Raw genomic sequence first — 22,515 nt, 5'->3', positions numbered from 1 at the left:
AACACTTTCTCATTGGCTGATACTAATCCGTTATTATACTAACTCCAATATAAATTAGTCATTCCGTTATAAGACAGGTTTTATCGGTTGCTCCTTTGCATGAAAGATTTAAACAAAAATAAACGCAACTGGTGCAGTCATTTAGATAGAATGCACCTGGAACAATGCCCCTTGAAGTAAAAAACTATAGACCTACAGAAAAAAGAGATGTAGGGAGGCCAAGAAAGAGATGGGTACCGGAACAGGTTGATTAATGAACCAGATCCCTGTAGTGGAGATGATATTGACTCAATTTTGTCGAATGATACGTTATGTATCAATGATAAGTTTTGTATGAATGATACGTAAGGAATTGAAAGACAGTGAGAGAAGAAATTGAACGATCTTTATAGAACGAAGAAATGATGGACTTAAAATACATTCTAGTAGTTGCATAATTCTTGCAAAAGACTGTTGAGAATAAGTAGTTTGATTTTGATATTTGCTAGTCATTGGAATACATTGAATTTATTTCATTACGATACTAGTTTGTATAAGTTGAGACTTGACCCTGTATCCGAGAAAATTAAAACGTTGCCAATTCGTGTAAAAAAAATTGTGACTTTCTAAAATTCATAATTTAACACTAGAATTGTTTGTAAAATATCATCCCCGATATTCCATTATTGCTAAATTTTAAAAGTTGTAGGATAAAAATGAAATTGAATATTTTTTATAGAATTACAAACATGGAATACCATTCAGCCGCTTTCTTCGGCTTTGAAACTCCTGAGAGGCAAGAATACGTTTTTCTTCTTACTTTTGACAATGAGAAAAATATTTGTTGATGTAATGTTCATGAGAAAATTCACTGATAATTTGCAGTGTGAAATAATTACTAGTATTTCGGAGAACAGAAGAACTGGCTACACTCACTAACATCACTACTCGCACACGCCCACCTATTCATACACAAACACACATACAAATTCGTTTTACAGTATGATGATATATTCAATAGGATCGGTGGAGGACGCTGAGAAATAGAAGTTCTTTACACTTTTGAGTTGGGATGTACGGTTGAAGAGATAAAAAATCTGAAACTTGAAATTTGGGTCTTGAAAAGAATTATCGAATTCTAATTGTTTTTTAATTTTGAACATGTGATACATGAAGTAAGACCCATCTTGTAGCGCTGAAGAATAAAGGTCCTCTACACTTTTTAGATCGGAAGTACGGTTGAAAAGATAAAAAGTCTGAAACTTGGGACAAAAAAATCCAAATTCCAAAAATTAAAAAATTTTGAACATGGGATTAATTTATGAAATATAATACCGCTTTGAAGCGCGTAGAAGGCTGAGCCCAATTTGAACCTGATCCGATAAAGTGTTGAATAGTTATGTTGATTTTTAGGGTGAAATTTCCGAATAAAGGGCCGCCATCTTAAAACGGAGATGAATTAGAAATTCGCTTCACTCATTCAATGAACTGAAATTCAGAATTTTTGAGTTCAATATATACGACAATCCAAACCCAGAAGAAAATGACAAAATGTCGACACATTCTCTAAAAATATTTGAAAATTCCCCTCAAACTCCAAGCCAAAAATTCAATTCACCGATTTTGGGAAATATCGTATATACTTCTCACCATCATTCACGCACAAGCCTAGGTCTCATGTGGGCATTATTCTCAGGAGACGAAAAAAATTAATATAATGCACTAGAAATGATTCAAAGTCAAGTTCATTGCGCAACAAAGCATTTCCGTAGGGAATTTTCCAGTTTGCCACTATAACTATAATCCAAACCATATAACACTATAACTATAGAATTATAGGAACCAAAACTATGAGAATTATAGGAAGTGCATGTCAAATCATTAAAAAGTCGTCTTCATTCGTTAATTAGGCAGCTCAATGGTCACAAAACCTTCAATTAGGCCGTTTAACATCGCATATAACTTATGCTTGTTTTGTCAACTATGGCCCCATATACTGTCATATTGTCGTTACAACATTATTACATTACAAGGTAAACATCGTTGTATAAATATAGAAAGACGGACTATGAATTCTTTAGTTGCATACTCTTGAATAAGACGGATTAAGATGTGTGGTAGAATGAGTGGACTACTGAAAGTTAGTTCAATTTTTTTGGTTTGTCTGTGTTTCTACAGTGAGGCTAGTCCGGTGAGTAATACATTTTTAAAGACTCTGACATGATTTATATTTCACTAATCATTTTATAAAGGTGTTGGATGATGATAATACTGTAATGTTGAAATTTTAATGAGTTATTTGTTCAATTGTTAAAACCTTCATACTCGTATTTCTGTTATGCTTTTTTAAATTCCAGTATTTTATTTCTTCACTTTATTTCCATAGTTGACTTTAAATTCGAAAGATCATTTGTAACTAATCAGGAAGGAGGCCATTCATCATCTATTCCTTGTTAGTCTCCTACTTCTTCTTCTCCTACTCCTTCCTTCATCCTTAATTCTTACTATGTCTTCTTCTTCTTCCATTCATCATCTGGTCCTTGGTAGTCTTCTCTTTCCTCTTCTCCTACTTCTTCCTTCATCCTCAATCCCTGGTATTTCTTTATCTTTTTCTCTTCTTTTTCTTTTTCTTCTTCTTCTTCTTCTTCTTATTCTTCTTCTCCTTCCATTCATCATCTGGTCCTTGGTTGTCTCTCATTTCTGTTGATCATACAGTCCTTCTGAATAAGTTGGCTATTCTTGGTTTCAGTCACAACTCGTTAGTTTGGTTTAAATCCTATCTATTAGGTAGGAAACAATGTGTATCTGTCGGTGACAAAAAGTCAACTTGGAAAAACGTTATGCATGGAGTACCACAAGGTTCAATTTTAGGCCTCTCCTCTTCACTTTGTATGCTAATGACCTTTCTTCCATTATCAAATTCTCCAGTTTCCATACTTATGCAGACGACCTTCAAATCTATTTAAGCTGTCCCATAACAAAAATTAATGAAACAGTTGGAATAATGAATCAGGATATCAATTCGATAGTGGAATGGACAAAGAAAAATGGCCTTAAGCTTAATCCCATCAAAACACAACCCATTATAATTGGATATTCTCGTCTTATAAACAATATTGACCTTGAATCGATTCACAAAATTAGTGTAGACGGTAATGACATTCCTTACTGTAGCTCAGTTAAAAATTTAGGCATTATTATGAATAATACTCTTGACTGGTCAGAACAAGTGAACAAAACTTGTAAAAAGGTATTCTCAGCCATGCATGCATTGAAGAAAATGCACGATATCCTCCCTAGAAACATTAAATTATTATTGGTTCAATCTCTCATCTTCCCACATTTAATGTATTGTAATTCTGTTCTTAACGATATGCAAGTCACTCTGAATGATAAACTACAGCGTTGCCAAAATTATTGTCTACGTTTCGTCTACTCTCTCCAACGCCATGATCATATCACCCCAGCCCACATTGCTAGTTCAACATTAAAGCTTCCCGATCAGAGGCTTTTTCGAATAGTCAAGCTTGTTAGAGATATCTTGATATACGGTAATCCAAACTATTTCAAAGATGATTTCAAATTTGTCTCTGAAGGTAGGAGGATAGATGCTTCACATACTAGAACCGGAGAAAGTACTTTAAGGATACCCAATCATCGAACTACTATTTTCACAAAATCCTTCTTAGTCAGTGCCTGTCGTGCATGGAATGCACTTCCTGTTTCTATCAGGTCCATCGAGAGCCGAGCGAGCTTCATCCTAACTTTAAAAAACATCTTTTGGAACAAATGACTGAAACTGTCCGGCCCTAGAACGATCACATGACATCCATCCCCCACCCATCCCACAAATACAAACCTTTAAACCATGTTATAGAACGAATTGTATATATATATATTATATAAACTCATGTTATTTCAATTATCCACTGCATAATGCTGTATATTACTGAAAGTTGATAACCCTGATCTACTTTCAGCCTACTTCATTCTATTAATTAATTATTTGATCTTATCTACCTATATAATTATTTTACTCTATCAATTATCTGTTTTTTTTCTCTTTAATATTCATATTGATTAAAACTTTTACAATATTTCCATTAATAAATAAATCCTTAGTTTAAATAACGAAATTAACGTTTTGGTAGAGAGTTAATGGGGAGGATATTTTTAATATTCTTTCGAAGAATGGACATTGATATGTCCAAAGCTCCGCCAATTTATGTAGATGCATAACAATATGATTATTATCTATAGTTATTATATTACAAACTGCTTTATCATATCATATACAGTTCAATAATTATTTTCTTAGTCTATATTATGTAAATTCATCGATAATTTTGCTGTATTGTAAGCTATTGTATATAAGTGTATAAGCCAGTATATATTGTAATCTACATAATAAAGTACTCAATCAATCAATCAATCAATCAATTTCCTCTTCTCCTAATTCTTCCTTCATCCTTAATCCTCATTGAAGAATCAGATTTCATGTTCAATCATTCGCTTAACATTCATTTCTCTAACTTTTAAACGATAGTCAGACAATAGTATCATATCAAGATGGGAATATATTCAATAATGGAATATTGTAGGCCTATAAGGTATTCTAATATGAATCTCAAATTTTTATTATTGTTCCAGGCATTGACTGAAGCACAAATTGAGCAAGTTGGGAAAGCCATGGCTAATATGTGCATGTCTTCATCGGGAGTTCAAAGAAGTGAGTTAAAAAAATTCTAATTCTAAATTAATCAGAAATAATTATTTAATTCCTAACTAGTAGTTCTGTGAACAGTAGACCTTGCGCAGCTATAAACCACAGTCTCCTCTAATATTGTCCATCAGAGTAAATTCTATCCTGTCCTGTCGTGTCGGCGAGATATCGGTGTATAAACGACTAATGGTTGTTTGGGTTGTTGTATCGACAATGCTAATGATTTGATGTAAACAGCTATATGCTTCTACCATCAAAAGCTTACCGAGTTGAAAGCAGAGAAAAGTCGGGAGAAAATACTATGCTACTTCAAGTTATCAATTTATTGCATGCCTCACTGCATGCAATTAATAGTCCACACAACAGCTGTTTTTTCACTAAGTTACATTGAGATATTGAATCGCATGCGTCATTGCACGCAATTTATAATCCACTCGACAGCTGATTCATGATGAATATTTCTCGTGTCCGATTTGAAAATCGAACGGATTCACTTCTACCATTAATGCCCAAACTTAAACAAGAATGCTACTATAGTGAGGTCCACGTAATAATGGCAGTGTTTGTTTAGCAATGGTACTGCTATCCTTGTCTATCATTCAACAAAGCGGATAGAACTATCTCTCTCTCACTTTGCTTTGTTGCCAGATCATCTTTTAACGATGTAGAATTAATAATTGAGCGAGCGAAGTGAGGTCTAAGATTCAAGTCGACGGTTTGGCATTTCTCTTGATGTTTAAATGTTTATATGCTTATATGTTGCGCATTTACGGCGAAACGCGGTAATAGATTTTCATGAAATTTGACAGGTATGTTCCTGTCAAATGTTTTGGAAATATGTTTTTGGAAATTTTGAATTTCAAGGATAATATGAAAGGAAAAAGGAGCCTCCATTAGAGTAAAAATCAGACTATAGAATTATTCATTATAAATCAGCTGACAAGTGATTACACAGATGTGTGGAGAAGCCAGTCTATTACTGTATTTCCATAAGGTCATAGTTTCAATCAGGTACTTGTGGATGAGAATACTGCGTGAGGTCTACTGCTCACAGAACTACTAGTAAAATATATTTGATTATTTTAAACGAGAATGAACTGTTAATATTACATCAATAAACCTGCATCAGCTACCGTCTACAGAAGGCATTGACAAGACAGAGGATCGGCAACGTTGTTCTCCTATCTTTCTTCACTGCCATTATAACGTGGACCTGAATATAGGTGTTCACATCTTGATTTAGCAAACAAAACTTTATGGAGCATGACTCCATAAAACTTTCATATTTCCCACACTTATATGGACACAACAATGAAACTATTGTTTGTGCATCACGTCATAAAACAGGACAGATCATAAACTGGCAAGGACTAGCTCAAGGTTAAATCTGGATGGTCATTAACAAGGTTATTCGAATTTAATGACTGATTTTCAAACTTCAGTTCATTTGTCACAAAAATAAATAAATAAATAAATTTGTCATATTGTATAAATAAATAAAGATTTCCTCCAACAGACTGATGCTATATAGTGGCCTCGTTATAATGAGGCAGTGGAGAAAGATAAGTGAACAGAGTTGCTGATTCACTGCCTTCTATAGAATGGAGTTGATACCGTTATATTTATTTTATTTATTAACAATGCAAATGACACTAATGTGATAACATTGAAAGATAAAATAATAAGGTAGTCCTTGTACTATTTTTCTTCCAAATTTATAGGTGACAAAGTCCAAGATAAGGTTAGAATTTCACGTGTACAATTTTTATAAAATTTTGGTCAAAAATAAACATTAAAACGATAAATTTTGAATTTAGATGACTTTAATTGATAAATTAATTAGAAATATTCCACTCAATTACCACTTATAACGAATAATATTGAGTTATTTAAGAAAATTTGGAACTATTCAAGAAACACAAACTCGTAAACACTGATTAAATATATATTAAATTATATCTGATTAAATATCAGCTGTTCATTCTTGTTATAAATTATCAATTACATTCAATTCGTCAACAGAATATACTTTTTGATGATTCAATAATAAACTATCATGCTTGAGATGAAATATTTCGTTAAATAATTAAATTTCTACATTGTTAAAAACGATCTGGAAACGTTACAGGGATAGAAAAGGATAGTGATTGTCTTTTTTCCTTTAAAGCTACTTTTTAATATGAATAAAAATTGAAATCCAAGTACCCTTTTCGAATTATTCAATCATGACATGTTTAGGCTATATAATGCCATTATCATTATAACTTGATAATGGCATTATATAGCGAAGCATGTCGTGATTAAATAATTTAAATTTGGTACTCAAAATTCAATTTTTATTTATAAGGATAGTGGAATATGATTTGTTGAATGATATACAAAGATATCAACATCAATGTCAATCAAATACTGCCATTATAACGTGGACCTCACTATGGCAAGTTTCCCAATACACGAAGCAAGAATTAGGCTACTCCAGTAATATAAGACTCTTGTCAATGAAGAAAAGATAATAGTGGACATATCAATTAGAGTTTCTTGAAGAGATTGAACATACCTGATATTATGGAGAAACATTCAGTAAGTTGTCTAGTAGCCTGCTATCTATAAGCTAGTTCAATAATCAAGCTAGATAATTATTAGCTAGTTCGATTAAATAAATTCATTTTTCTACAACTGCGTGTAAAGAAAGAATTTACATACTCAATTCTCCACGTAAAACAGCTTATTTCTGAGGAAAATCTACTTTTTCGCTCACTAGCCATCTGCGCATGCGCAGTATATTTTCTTTACGCTCGCAAATCATTCGCGCATGCGCATAAGAGTTTCTTTACGCTCGCTAATCAGCTGATGATAAGCAGCTCGCCAAAGACAAACCACTCTCGGTCAGATCTTAACCTAAAAAGTCGGTAATTGTACCGATTCTACAGCCATGATGGATATCAGTGTAGACGAATTATTATAAACTCCGCCAGATATACGTGATTTAACAGGTTTGTGCAGTTGTAGAAAAAATTTTGTATGTAATTCATGCATAATGCTTCTTTATCGCTCTTGCAAAATTATCACGCGTCGCGTCGCGTGATAACTGTTTTGCGCGAGTGATAAAGTCGCGCATTACGCTCTTAATACATAAATAGCTATTTGAATCACTGTTTCTCATCAGAAAACTGCCTTGGCCGTAAAACTGAAGAAAATATCACCAATATTTTTCATGAATTATAATATTTTCAATATTTTTCGCTAATATAATTTCTTGAGACGAACAAATCAAACTTTACAGACATATTTTTCATGGATTATTCACTGCAAATTCAATCTGTTCTACAACTCAAGACCAAGTACAATAGTAAAGTAGCCTACCTCTGAGGTGATGAATTATTTGTGTGGATTCTGATATATGACTATGATAATTTATATGGATTTTTTGTGTATGGCTTGGATTTTGATGTGATATGAAACAATGTAATCATTATTAATGCATTTTACAGGTCTAATAACGAAGGCAATGAACGGAGAAATTGAAGATGACCGTAAATTGAAAGTAAGTTTTCCAACAACCGATATCAACATCAAAATCATTACAAAATATAGGCCTACGTTATAGAATATTTGAAGAATACTATTGGTATTCATATTTATCAGGCAACTGCAAACTCCTCAATGCACAAAACTGTTTGTGTTCTAATACAATGTATACTCATTATAAATATATAACTTGGTAATTAACTTGACTTAGTTTCTTCTATTTCATAAAAGAATTAACAATCTAATAGGATTTAAAGATGATAACAGATTTTTTATTATTATCAGATCAAACAGTTATATTGTACATTCTTAAAAACAAACGGATTTTTCTGAATAATTATATTGTGGTTATGTCGGAGAGTGGACATTACTGTCTGAACTTTGCTACGTCATCAAATATGAAAAAGTCATTCTATTCTATTATTGAGGTGTCTCTTGTTTTTGTAATTGAATTTTCATTCATAAATTGCTTTCTCATGTTTCAGTGCTTCTTTGGATGCATTATGGAAGCAGTTCAAGTGGTGAGTTTGAAAAAATTTGTTTCTATTTTGAAAAAAAATTCATAAATTCCATTCATTCGTTTTCGAATATACATCTTATCATTGAGATGCGATCAGCAGAGATCTTATTTTATCATCAGCATGAGATGCGATTCCTTAGACAAGTCAAAGGATGCAAAAGAGAGGATCGGATCCGAAATGAAAACATAAGAAGAGAATGTGATGTCCAACAGTGTTGAGTTTGATAAAAACATATAGAAATAAGTGGTCAGATCATGTCCTTAGAATGACTGAAGACCGTCTCCCATTGAATGCCCTACTCCACAAGCCAATAGGCAGAAGAGGTATTGGTAGACCGAGGAAGAGATGGACGCCGGAACAGGCTTGAAAAGCCTAATCCATGACGACGATGATGTTATCATTGATGATTATTAATGTGTTCATTCCATTATCAATTATCCAATTCGTACCAATCCTATAACCAATAATTATTATAATATTCTTCTTGTTCTCCTTTTTAATTCACATTCTTCCTGTTTACAGACCAAAAATGGTAGAATGCAGCCAGACATACTGAAAAGGAGAGCTAACGCCATGCTGCCAAAATCAATGAGAGAAATGATTCTACCCACCATCGACTCATGCAGTCATCATGGTAACTAAAGTTTCCAACTTATATTACCTACACTTCTATTAAAAATAATTCATTCCTATTATTACAATAATATAGTAATCCTATCAATTATTATTGTGTTGACAACAACACTTCTATCACAAAGCATCTATATACTTTTATAAATTGTAAAATCTGTGAATTTTTTTGAACTTATAATGTAGGCTAGGCTAATTTGTATATTATAGAAATAAAATTGGATTTGAATTCAAAATTCTAGAATTGAGATGAAGTGGTTCGAGTAATGTTTTGAATGAAGTTTGCATCACGGATTTGAAAGATCATGAATCAAAAATCATTTATTGTCGTCCCGCTCAAGAGCATTGACAAAGTCACAGAACAAATGAAAGTACAAAATACAATGTATCAATAAAATTAATGCATTCACACACTGTAGGCTGCATAAAACATTCAGTCACTTATCAGTTAGTTCAGATAATCAAAAGTATATACGTTTATATTATACTAGCCGTCAGGCTCGCTTCGCTCGCCATATCCGCCTAGCCAGGGGGATCCGCCCCCTGGACCCCCGACTGGATCGTCCAAGAATGAGATCAGCAGGCTCGCTTCGCTCGCCTGCATTTTCCATTTGAGCATTTTTATCATATGTTAGGACAATTCAGTCAGGGGTCCAGACTAAACGTCTGGCTAAACGGATATGGCGAGCGAAGCGAGCCTGACGGCTAGTAATATAATATTCCCAGGATTGAAGTACAGTGCCCAATCAATTTTTCCGCGATAAATGCATTTAAATTTTCAGCTTGGTGCCAACCTAACAAAGTCAACTCAACTTAATGCCAACCTGACAAAATTATTAATTTAGTTGCCAGTTAACAACTGTTTTGAAGAGGTACTCTATCTAGATTATAGTTCTATAGTAACATATGATATGGAAATTTCAATTATAATTAAGAGATTGGGAGAAGAAGAATATACATGCTAAAAGACGAACTTTAAAACCTTAAAAACCACCCTTAGAGTTAAAATATCGCCAAAAGATTTCTTAGTGCGCCTCTAAAGAGCCAACTGAACATACCTACCAAATTTGAACGATTTTGGTCCGGTAGATTTTTAGTTATGCGAGTAAGTGAGTGAGTGAGTGAGTCAGTGAGTCAGTCAGTGAGTGAGTGCCATTTCGCTTTTATATATATAGAAGAAGAAGAAAAGAAGAAAAGGGAACAACTTCAAAATGTTACATCAGTAGTAGTACTCCCAGCTAAGAACTTTTCTAACGAGTGAAATGCTTTCATTTTCAATCACTGTTACTCATCGGAAAACTGCCGTGACCGTGAAACTGCAGAAAATATCGCTAATATTTTTCATGAATTATAATATTTTCCTACAGATACCTTGAAAAGTGACCATTTCTGCACTAATTGCAGGCCGCAAAGAATCACTTTTCCGCACTACTGCGCAAAGTGAGTACTTTGCGTACTCCAGATTTGCAGCATGACAACGCAAAATAGTTAGTAGGTTATATGGAGCACCAGTGCAGCAAAATCAGAATTAAGTTGGTAATACTCATAGTGAGGTTTACGTTATAATGGCAGTGGAGACCAGCGTTGCCTTGCCATTATGTGCCTTGATTATAGTCATTTCAATGCTTACATAGCATAAACCCCCTTCAAGCAGTCACATAAATTTTCAATTGAATTACTAATCATTATAATTCAATTTTTAATAAATTAAGGTTTTTATCAATGATAAAAATACACAGAAAAACATTTGATGGATTTCAGGGAATTTTACCCATAATTACCCACTTTTCATATTCAATGGTAACTGTAGGAAAAATTTAATGTGAAATACGTGCACAAAGTTCGTTTGCTGCACTCAAGAAATCATTCCGCCCTCGCCTACGGCTCGGGCGTAAACGTTTCTTTCGGTGCAGCGAACTTTCACTGCTTTGCGCACTAGTTGCACAAATAACTATTTCAATATTTTTCGCCAATATAATTCATTGAGACGAACAAATCAAACTTTGCAGACATATTTTTTCAATATGCAAATTCAATCTGTTCTACAACTCAAGACCAAGTACAATAGTAAAGTAGCCTACTTCTGAGGTGATGAATTATTTGTGTATGGACTCCGATTTATGACTATGATAATTTATATGGATCTTTTGTATATGGTTTGGATTCTGATGTAATATGGAACAATGTAATCAATTATTAATGCATTTTACAGGTCTTATAACGAAGGCAATGAATGGAGAAATTGAAGATGACCGTAAATTGAAAGTAAGTTTTTCAACCGATATCTACATGAAAATCATTACAAAATATAGGCCTATGTTATAGAATATTTGATGAATATTATTGGTATTCATATTTCATCAAGCTAGTGCAAACTTCTCAACCGTTACAAACAGATTTTCTTTTTATCATCAGATCAAACAGATATATTACCGTATGCATTATTATACCGGGTGTTTCGAAAAGAATGACCCAATTTTAAACATTTATATTAATTATTTTAAAAATGGAGCACACAAACCAATTTTACATCAAATAACTCACAGAAGTATCAAGTTTATGATGATGTATTATAAGTGTTCTATGTGCCCTCCTTTTGATGCTCAGACGACATCTAGACGGTAGCCAAATTCATCCTAGACTGTTCGCGAGATGTCTTCTCGGACTGTAGCTACTGCATCAGTTATCCTAGGTTCTAGCTCCTCAATATCATGTGCTAAGGGAGGAACAACGTTGAAGATCGTGTTTATGTTCCTCCTTTAGCATTTGATATTGAGGAGCTGGAAACCAGGATAACTGATGCAGTAGCTACAGTCCGAGAAGACAGACATCTTGTGAACAGTCTGGGATGAATTTGGCTACCGTCTAGATGTCGTCCGAGCCTCAAAAGGAGGGCACATAGAACTGTCCAAACGTCGCTACGTCATCAAATGAAAAAGTCATCCTATTCTATTATTGATATGACTCTTGTTTTTGTAATTGAATTTTCATTAATCAATTATTGCTTTCTCATGTTTCAGTGCTTCTTCGGATGCATTATGGAAGCAGTTCAAGTGGTGAGTTTGAAAAAATGTGTTTCTTTTTTGAACAAAATTATCATCCATTTCATACATTAGTCTTCGAATAAACATCTTATCATTGAGATGCGATCAGCAGAGATATTATTTTATCATCAGCATGAGATGCGATTCCTCAGACAAGTCAAAGGATGCAAAAGAGAGGATCGGATCCGAAATGAAAACATAAGAAGAGAATGTGATGTCCAACAGTGTTGAGTTTGATAAAAACATATAGAAATAAGTGGTCAGATCATGTCCTTAGAATGTCAGAGGACCGTTTCCCATTGAATGCCCTACTCCACAAGCCAATAGGCAGAAGAAGTATTGGTAGACCGAGGAAGAGATGGACGCCGGAACAGGCTTGAAAAGCCTAATCCATGACGACGATGATGTTATCATTGATGATTATTAATGTGTTCATTCCATTATCAATTATCCAATTCGTACCAATCCTATAACCAATAATTATTATAATATTCTTTTTGTTCTCCTTTTTAATTCACATTCTTCCTGTTTACAGACCAAAAATGGTAGAATGCAGCCAGACATACTGAAAAGGAGAGCTAACGCCATGCTGCCAAAATCAATGAGAGAAATGATTCTACCCACCATCGACTCATGCAGTCATCATGGTAACTAAAGTTTCCAACTTATATTACCTACACTTCTATTAAAAATAATTCATTTCTATTATTACAATAATATAGTAATCCTATCAATTATTATTGTGTTGACAACAACACTTCTATCACAAAGCATCTATATACTTTTATAAATTATAAAATCTGTGAATTTTTTTGAACTTATAATGTAGGCTAGGCTAATTTGTATATTATAGAAATAAAATTGGATTTGAATTCAAAATTCTAGAATTGAGATGAAGTGGTTCGAGTAATGTTTTGAATGAAGTTTGCATCACGGATTTGAAAGATCATGAATCAAAAATCATTTATTGTCGTCCCGCTCAAGAGGATTGACAAAGTCACAGAACAAATGAAAGTACAAAATACAATGTATCAATAAAATTAATGCATTCACACACTGTAGGCTACATAAAACATTCAGGCACTTAATAAGGTGCGTACAGACTTTCGCTCTGCTCCGCAACCGAACGTCACTCAAGCAGAGCGATTGATGATCGACCGGGGAGCAAGAGTGGTTCGACCGGGGAACGCGAGAAGAGCTAACATCTTCCGTAACGTTAATGATGGGTGAGGGGGCGGAGCGACTGTGGTTCGATGAAGGAACGAGGGCGGTACGAGGGCGGAGCGTGCTTGGTGCGGGTTGGAAGCGCGTATATGTGTACGCAGCTTTAGGTACCGTGTAGTTCAGATAATTAAAAGTCTATACGTTTATATTATAAGAAAAGGGAACAACTTCAAAATGTTACATCATTAGTACTCCCAGCTAAAAACTCTCCTAACGAGTGAAATGCTTTCTTTTTCAACCTTGAATACTTCCTCATCTGCCTCTCTAGCACTCAGCGGTAATTTATTAAAAAGTTTTATTCCAGTGTTGAGATGAGACTTTTGCGTCTTTGTTAGCCTAGCAAACTCCAAGTCTATTCTGTTTCGGTTTCGGGTGTCATGACTATGATTTGCACCCCTGACATTTAGTGATGGAAGGTTTCCCTTTATATACATTAAACTTTGCAAAATGAAGATGCTAGGCAGAGTAAGTATACCATGCTCTATGAATACTGGCTTACATGAGTCTGTTACACTCATACTGAAAACAGTTCTTAAGGCTCTTTTTCGACAGAGGAAAACCTCCCCAGCTCCACTAGAGTTTCCCCAAAGAACACCTCCATACAAAAGGTATGAATGAAATAAAGCAAAATAAGCCTTTAATACCAAGCTAGAGTTAGTACAATTTTTGAGTCTCCTCAGCAGGATAAAGAGGGTAATCCTCTCACTCTGACATCAGTTTAAGGATATGATACACCTCACCAGGACATACTATTATTACGGATGGCAACGATATTATGTTTCACCACATCGCATTAAAGCATTGTTTCTTCTAGAATGTAAATGAATAGGAAACATAAAAAAATTTTTAGGAATTCAACTTTCATTGGGGTACGGTACAATTTATAATTTACGGTTAGGGAATTTCAGTCAAGTGAAAACCTGTTACCCAAACATTAGTTCTACGTGGACTCCAAACCATCTAATCAATACTCAACCCTATTATGGTTCTCAATATTCCTACGGTCATTGAATGAAATAAAACAGTTTAAAATAAAATGATTATATTTTCTATTCTATTTTGTAATTCTGATTTTTTTCATCTTCTTAATACTGTTTAATCTTTCGATCAGACAACAATCTTGAGAGCTGCAAGTTCTCTTGAGCGATTAATGATTTTATTCTTGTATATACTATGAATTTAAAGCTGCGTACACATATACGCGCTTCCAACCCGCACCGAGCACGCTCCGCCCTGGTACCACCTTCGTACCGCCCTCGTTCCTCCATCGAACCACAGTCGCTCCACCCACGCACCCATCATGAACGTTACGGAAGATGTTAGATCTTCTCGCGTTCCCCAGTCGAACCACTGTTGCTCCCCGGTCGATCATCAATCGCTCTGCTGGAGTGACGTTCGGTTGCGGAGCAGAGCGAAAGTCTGTACGCACCTTAATAAAAACAATATAAAAACATGTAGCACCCTTTTTATTCAACACGTTTAAACAACTAGTTTCGGCCTACTTCGCCTTTTTCAAGTTCAAGCTTTTGAAAATTTAAAAAGATTTTAATTCGATTTTGAACTTGAAAATGGCCAATGTAGTGCCGCAACTAGTTGTTGAAATTTTTTAAAGTTTTAAAATGTTTTGTATAAAAAGGGTACTTCATATTTTTGTTTATTAATTGTTTTATATATTGTTTTATTAATTTTAATAAAGTAGACCATACAAGTGAAGTGAATTTATGCATGAATTTTTACAAGGAACACATAAATTCGGATTTGAATTTGTAAACCTCTAACCCTAACATCAGTTTTAGGTGGATTCCTAGCCACCTCAGATCAGACTAAATCTCATTATGGTTGACAATATCATGTATAACTTCATTACATGCCAGCTTTGTTTCTTCTGGATGAGAGGAGGTAGTTTGAGAATAAAGTGGTAATCAAGGCTGCGTCGTACGGAAATATGAGTAACCGTCAATTATCGTGTCCAATTGTTGGCTGTAGGATGAAGGTCAGGCAACACGGCATACAATAACAACGAATGTGGAACAAATTGACGGTTGAGGTATGAAAATACTGTCGTTTCCAAGGAAATTCCAGGACATTGCTTGGATAAAAGTCTTGAACCGCAACTAATGTTAGAGTGGATAATGTTTTTCTTCTCTTAGTAATATAGTTTACCAAATTTGGAAGCCATGAATGTCTTAAATTGTCTTATGTCTAAATGTCTTAAATGTCTTATTGTATCTTCATACAGATCTTCTTTCAAATATCAATACCATTTTTATTTTATTACCGGGTTGTTTTTGTGTACCTAATTTCACAACCATGTTTTTGTATTTGTACTGTAATAATAAAAGATAGCTCCAATATAAAAAAATAAGACGGATAGATAAGAAGGTGGAATAGAATGATACATGGGTTAGATTTTATGATACTCCAATACGAATTATGTTTTTGAGTACGGTACGATATTTATGTTTAACCACAATAATAATAATTGTAATATTTATCTCCTTAACCACATAATGGAATTCATCAGTCAGTAATAATACTTCTATATTTTGATGCTTCAAATTACACTTTTAAATTTACTTTTCCTTTTTATTTGTACTATATTTATTTATATTCCTTTACTCAAACTTCGGTTTTTATGCAGCACCAAACATGTTTTTTTTTGTTTTTACAAAGTTATTTTTCGTGTATATTTAAATATTGATCAATGTGTTTTTTTATAGTTTTATTGTATTAAAATTATTTGAATTGTTAATTTTATTGTATTGTTTTTATTATGGCTGAAATGATTTGATTTGTTAACCATTTTCAAAGTAGGTACTCATTTCTATAAGTACTTTATAATGATATATCATTTTTTTCCACTATGTTTTTCAGAACATGAGGATAAATGCGAGTTGGCCTATTCCATTGTGAAGTGCCATTTTGAAGTCAACGGTAAAAACGTGAGTTGATTATTATTTTCATAGTATTCAATGTTTTAATACTCTGGTTCCATACATTAGTACTACATAATATTATTAATAGGTTCTGTCAATATTAATCTATTTTTATCTATTTTTACTCATGTCTAAGTTGATTGAGAGTAATCATTAATCAAAGAATCGATTGATAAGGGAGCTGATTGATGGGAAATAATTAGCTTACTGCAGATGACTCTCATTCAAGAAAGCATAACAATATTGAATTATTTTTCTCAATAGCCAAATGTCAAATAATGCTTGCTGGAAGAATTTCCATAGTTCATAATTATAACAAAATTCAATAATCTATAACTCTCATCTATGAAATAGTGTAAAATGATTCAATAAGGGATTCGACAAAGATTGGATCCAGTGATCCAGCGCAATTCTTGAATGGAGAGTCAACATACAGAGTTTTCAAAGCTTAGAGGGGTGTTTTCTGAATTATTTCCAGAGAGGATTTTTGATGAATATTTAGATAATTCATTGATCGATTAATAAGTCTGTAACACTTTACTACAATAGCATCAGAATTTTCAAGTCAAGAAACATATTCCATGATATGAATGCAAGTGAAAATTCAAAAATAAAATAGAGTTCAGAAGAAGTAGATTGTCTTTTTGTGTAGTTGAGGAGTTGATATTGTGATAATTATTCATATTAAATAAAAATACTAAGAAATTGTCAAAAAACCACAGATTTATTGATAGTTAGAAAGACCGTTTTCGGTTGTTACACCATTGTCAATCTCTGTTAAACTCATTATCCGGTCTTTCTAACTATCAATAAAAAATCTGTGGTTTTTTGACAATTTCTTAGTATTTTTAATTAATAAGTAGATTATCCATAATGTCTTACTATGGATAGACTTACTGCTTTCTGAATCTGTGATTATAGCTGTCAGCAAATGAAATAAATTGTTGGGAAATTGTAGCAGATAAAGCTTCTTTGAAAGCAGTATAGTCATTTTATTAGTGATATGAAATAGAATAATATATTTATAATCGGATTAGATTTTGTTGTACTCTATAAAATATTCAAGAATTACTAGATGATAACTTTTAATCATATGAGATAACTATTATTGTTTTTTCCAGCCATTCTTTTTCAACTTCTAACCAAGACTACGGATTCTCAACAGCGTTCAAAAAATATGACTCTTTGACAAAGGTACACTAGCCTGGAAGTAAATTTTTCTTACAAAAATATAAATACCAATATGTGAAAAAATATGTATATCATCCAGAAATTATATTCATCTGTGTCAATATTATTTTTCGCACAGAGACTCATATTTATTTGTAGAGTAATAATAATAATTTATGTATTCTATCATTATCATTATAATTTGTTCACATGATTCATGGGATGCTTCTATTTATCTGTAACTTATATAATGTACTTTATTTAAATATTTATTATGTGAAAAATCTTGAATAAATGACTGTGAAATGCTATGGTTTTATTCTCTTCATTCTCACCTCATAACGTTTCTTATCGGTATGTTGATTAAATAATCTATAATCGATATTAATAGATAATAACTTATCTATTAACTCAAATTATATCCTCTTACTTTAAAATACATATAGTCTCGACTGCCTGAAAATCAGTCGTTAGGTCATGTCCTGAAATTGATCAGTTGCGATCTGAAAACTCTGACACCAGACCTGAGCCAGCCAGGTCACATGATATTTTTATCAGAGTAGACGTAATGAACCAAGAATGACAGCCTTCTGCATCCGACCTGCAAGTACAGTAGCAGGTCTCTCACAGGCTGGAATCGTTCTAAGGTTGGCCAAAAATGAGGGTCTCATGCCCCCCAGTACACCTACAATCAACACCACCATTCTCACAGAGTAGCCTGGGTTTAGCCTGCGCAGCTCTATTAGTAGGTCATGATATTTCGTCTGTTTTTCCTCCTCTTTGGTGACAATGTTACCCTCAGCTGGTGCGGAAAACTCAATGACATACATTGTCATCGAAGTGATGCCAAGGAGGACAACATCAGGCTTTGTGGCTCTTAAAAGCCTGGTGGTGGAGAATGAGTAATTCCAATAAATTCGGCACCTCTCATTCCCCACAACAGATTCGATCTCCCCTGGGACATAAGACAGCACTGGTGTTTTGTCGATACCATATGAGTGTCTAAGATGGTAATAGAGCACTCACAGAGCAGCATTATGTCGATGGATGTAGCCAGCAGTTGCATGCACAGAACAAGAAGACAGGATGTGCATGATCGTCTCTGGTGCTCTATGACACACCCTGCAACTGATATCAGGAACATCCATGTGCATCACTCTGCTGCGGTATGACAATGTTTTGATGACACCATCTTGACATGCCAGTATGAGACCCTCAGTCTCAGATTTCAGGGCTGCTGACTTCAGAAAAGCAAAAGTCAGTGGCTTGGACAAGCCTTGCTCCTCAACATGCCTGTGGAAAACACCATGCAGGGACTTGTCCTTATGTTGCTGCAACAGGAGTCTGAACTCAGCAGTCTTTATTCTAGTCCTGAGCTGATTAGGCTCATGCTCTTCCTCCCGAACAGTGCGAAAATCGAGACCAAGGGTATCTGCTGCATGCTGTGCTGCCTTATATAGGAAGGCCCCAACCCCTGCAACTTCATGTTCATGAACCAGCTGCATAAGGGGACCAGAGCATCTTTGTATGCTTCAGGCAAACAGTAAGGCCACCCTGTTGTGCAGATTCTCCAAACCAAGTAGACCTCTGCCCCCTTCATGCCTTGGCAGGTATATTCGGGCAACAGAAGAGCGGGGATGTAAACTTCTCTCCATGTGGCATCCTTTTTCGGGTTTCCCTGTCCAGGTCCTGGAGCTCATTCCAACCACTCCAAAAGAGTAGGTGAGAATTGGCACAGCGAGCATGTTGGTGGCTTCAACTTTATTCTTCCCAGATAACTCAGATGACCAGAGCCTCCTGAGTCTCCTCTTATACTCACTGCAGAGAGCCATCTTTATTTTTACAGCATCCTGGGCTTGATTCTGATCAAATCCCAGATACTGGTATGACTCTCTAGCTCTCAGGGCTGTTAGTATGCTACCATCAACAAGCTCCATTTCCTGCACCAGACCCTGTAACCTTCCTTTCAGGAGGTGAGTTACTGCACACTTGTCCAACCCGAAAGACATGCCAATATCATTTGAATATCGCTGCACCACACCTACAGCCAACTTAAGGTCAGATTTGCTAGCTGCATGAATCTTCAAGTCATCCATATAGAAAAGGTGGCTCACTCTATGGATCCTGTTTCCTGGCGTGCCACAGCAATAGCCATTTGTTTTCTTCAGGGCAGCAGTGAAATGCAGAATAGGAGAGGGCTAAATGAATCTCCTTGGAAGACACCTCTCCTATAAGTTACCACTCTAGTTGACACCATTCTCTGTTGTGATCTGACCAAAAAAACGGGTTTTCCATAGGTCAAACAGGTCTTCCAGGCATCTCACTATGCTTGGAGGCACAAAAAAGGCATTGTAATAAGTGCACTATTGGCTGATGTTCCTGTAATCAATCCAGGCCATGGACAGGTTATGTTTATATTGAACTGAATCTTGCATGATGCATCTATCAGCAATAAAATTTTCTTTGCAGCCTGCCATGTTCCTTTTACTGCCCCTCTGCTCATAACACTGCTGCCATCATTATCCAATGATGATTTATCATTAAATTCGATATAACAATCAATATATTATCATCATTTCATTCAATAAAAGGAAGAGTACTTCTCAATAATATAATTAATAAAATATAATGGTTCCTATTTAACTAATGATTGTTAAAAAAGACTACAACTAAGTCAGCATTTTGTCACTTCAAAGCATAAACCTAACACCACAACCTCCCCTTATTCATATGTAAAACATTAATAAACATAAATCTTGGTAAAAACCCGTAATCCCTTTCAGCAAATTGCAATTTCAAAGCAAAATCCTAACCCCCTAACCTATCTTTTCACCTTTGAAATATCAAAAACCATAATCCTTTTAGCATATTGCAATTTTAAAGCAAAAACCTAACCTAGCCTTATGAAACATTATCAAATATAATTTAAAAAACCTAACCCCTAACCCTTTCACATTCAATACTTTGGATTTCAAAGCAAACTCCTAACCCCCTAGCCTATCCTATCACCTTTGAAACATCAAAAACATAACTCTACCTGGACCCTAGCCCCTTCTAGCATATTGCAATTATTTCAAAGCAAAAACTCAACCTATCCTTATGAAACATTATTTAATACTATATATAACCTAAATAAAACCTAAACCTTAACCCTATTTTGTCAATTAGTTGAATTTCCACATTGTTGATAATCGATGTGGCAACCTTGTAATGCTTGAAAGAGATAGCGCCATCTGCTTTGTTGAATGATACACAAGGTTAGCAACACCATTGCAAATCACACACAGCCATTATAACGTGGACCTCACTATAGATACACAAAGAATACTTTTGAATAACTATGTGATAACTGTGGCCGTTGCTGGCCGTTACTCTGTATCTGTGACAAAGAGAAGCTGCTGCTAGCTATCTTGAGGTAGATAGGTTCACTATGATTGAGGAGAGCGTGCAGTTCATCAGTTGACCAGTAGATAGCGCATTGCTCCATTGAACATCTATGGATTCTATATTTTCCTTCTAAATAATAATTAAAAAGTTTATTAGATAGGATTTGAATGGGGAATCGTTTGTTCAAATTCTTTACCTACCTATTCCACGAGAAATGTACTAGATTACTATAACATTAATGTGCAAAGTAGATAGGTACCTGGCTGCATTCGTTCCAACTCTCGCCAGAGTTTTGTGTGAATGTCAAGTGTGGAGGGTGGGTAAACTTTCCCAACTTGCATTTATCAACTAAAATTCAATAGTAATTGAATAAATCTACAATAGTTTTTGGAAGATCAGGAGTGGGGTGATGCATGAATTTGCATGAATATCCATATACTCCTGATCAGTCATCACGATAATATCAATAAATAGAGAAAGATAAAATGCTATAATAGTCCAGTCACTATATGCATTGGTGCTTGCCTATTTTATTGTAGTTCTGATATTTTAAATATATTATTTGGATACATGAGAGAAGTCCAGAACCCAATACTGCATTCAAAATTTTCTTGTGCATTGTGCTATATACAGAGTGACCCAAAAACCTTGTATTTTCGGTTCAGTTTTCAGCTATTTCCGCAAACTCCACTCAATCCAGACAGAAAAATTTTCTATCGCCTTTTTTTAAGATTATAAAATTCTGAATGAAATGAGATCATTCGGAACTCTCTATCTCCAATGAGTACTGAGTTATGATTTTGCATGAAGAATTTGGTTCTGGACTTCTCACATGTATCCAAATAATATATTAAAAAATCAGAGCACATCCCCTTTTTATGTCTATCTATATTGATTGGACTATATCTGCTTATTGCTTATGTTAGGTCTAGGTCATATTTTCTTTCTATAAAATGTTAAATGATAAAAATTTTTGATAAGTAAAAGTAAAGCAGGCCCACTATGGAACTAATTTGGCACTTGAAACTGGGGAAACACCCTCGTTGAACTCGAGTTGAATAGATGGTAGTTGCATCAATAGCCTCAGGAATTCCTTAGTTTTTCTGGATGTATGACATCTTGGAAACAGACAGTAGTTAGGTTGATATGTTATCTTCTAGATTGTGACAGAAAAAGAGATAATGAAATGAATGGGTATATTAAAAATCTGGTGTGGTGAACTCACACAACTTTCCTTGATGTTATGAAAATTGATCACCTGACGCTAGTGTACTCGCGCATCTCAAGTCTACTATTCAAAGATATGAGACAGCTGGTCAATAACGCTGAAAACACACGAGGTCTGCTATCTCTTAGTAGTGAATAGAACCAAC

The 22,515-nt window shown here is 34.5% G+C and overlaps 1 protein-coding gene across 3 annotated transcripts; it reads left to right on the top strand.

Moving 5' to 3' along the window:
* The first annotated feature begins 1,964 nt into the window (after positions 1-1,964).
* On the top strand, positions 1,965-18,066 carry LOC111057016 (general odorant-binding protein 56d). 3 transcript variants are annotated; one of them, XM_039437600.1, is made up of 7 exons: positions 1,965-2,170; positions 4,630-4,708; positions 8,194-8,246; positions 12,402-12,437; positions 12,961-13,072; positions 16,524-16,591; positions 17,707-17,817. In XM_039437600.1, the coding sequence occupies exons 1-7, from the start codon at positions 2,090-2,092 to the stop codon at positions 17,725-17,727; spliced, it is 450 nt and encodes a 149-aa protein (XP_039293534.1). In that variant the 5' UTR covers positions 1,965-2,089; the 3' UTR covers positions 17,728-17,817. The 3 variants fall into 3 exon arrangements, with proteins under 3 accessions (XP_039293534.1, XP_039293535.1, XP_039293533.1); XM_039437601.1 differs by lacking the exons at positions 12,402-12,437; positions 12,961-13,072 and adding exons at positions 8,716-8,751; positions 9,274-9,385 and having other exon boundaries at positions 2,017-2,170; positions 17,707-18,066; XM_039437599.1 differs by lacking the exon at positions 8,194-8,246 and adding an exon at positions 11,594-11,646 and having other exon boundaries at positions 2,017-2,170.
* The last annotated feature ends 4,449 nt before the right edge of the window (positions 18,067-22,515 follow it).

This window comes from Nilaparvata lugens, chromosome 11 (genome assembly GCF_014356525.2).
Source record: "Nilaparvata lugens isolate BPH chromosome 11, ASM1435652v1, whole genome shotgun sequence".
NCBI lineage: Eukaryota > Metazoa > Arthropoda > Insecta > Hemiptera > Delphacidae > Nilaparvata > Nilaparvata lugens.
Note: the sequence above shows the minus strand (reverse complement) of the source record. Positions and strands in the feature narration are given on the sequence as shown.

Excerpts from the sequence above, each read along its gene's own strand:
- LOC111057016 (XM_039437601.1), top strand. The coding sequence starts at position 2,090 with ATGTGTGGTAGAATGAGTGGACTACTGAAAGTTAGTTCAATTTTTTTG. Across the intron at positions 2,171-4,629 it reads TCTACAGTGAGGCTAGTCCG|GCATTGACTGAAGCACAAAT; the intron begins GTGAGTAATACA and ends TTATTGTTCCAG. Across the intron at positions 8,247-8,715 it reads AAGATGACCGTAAATTGAAA|TGCTTCTTTGGATGCATTAT; the intron begins GTAAGTTTTCCA and ends CTCATGTTTCAG.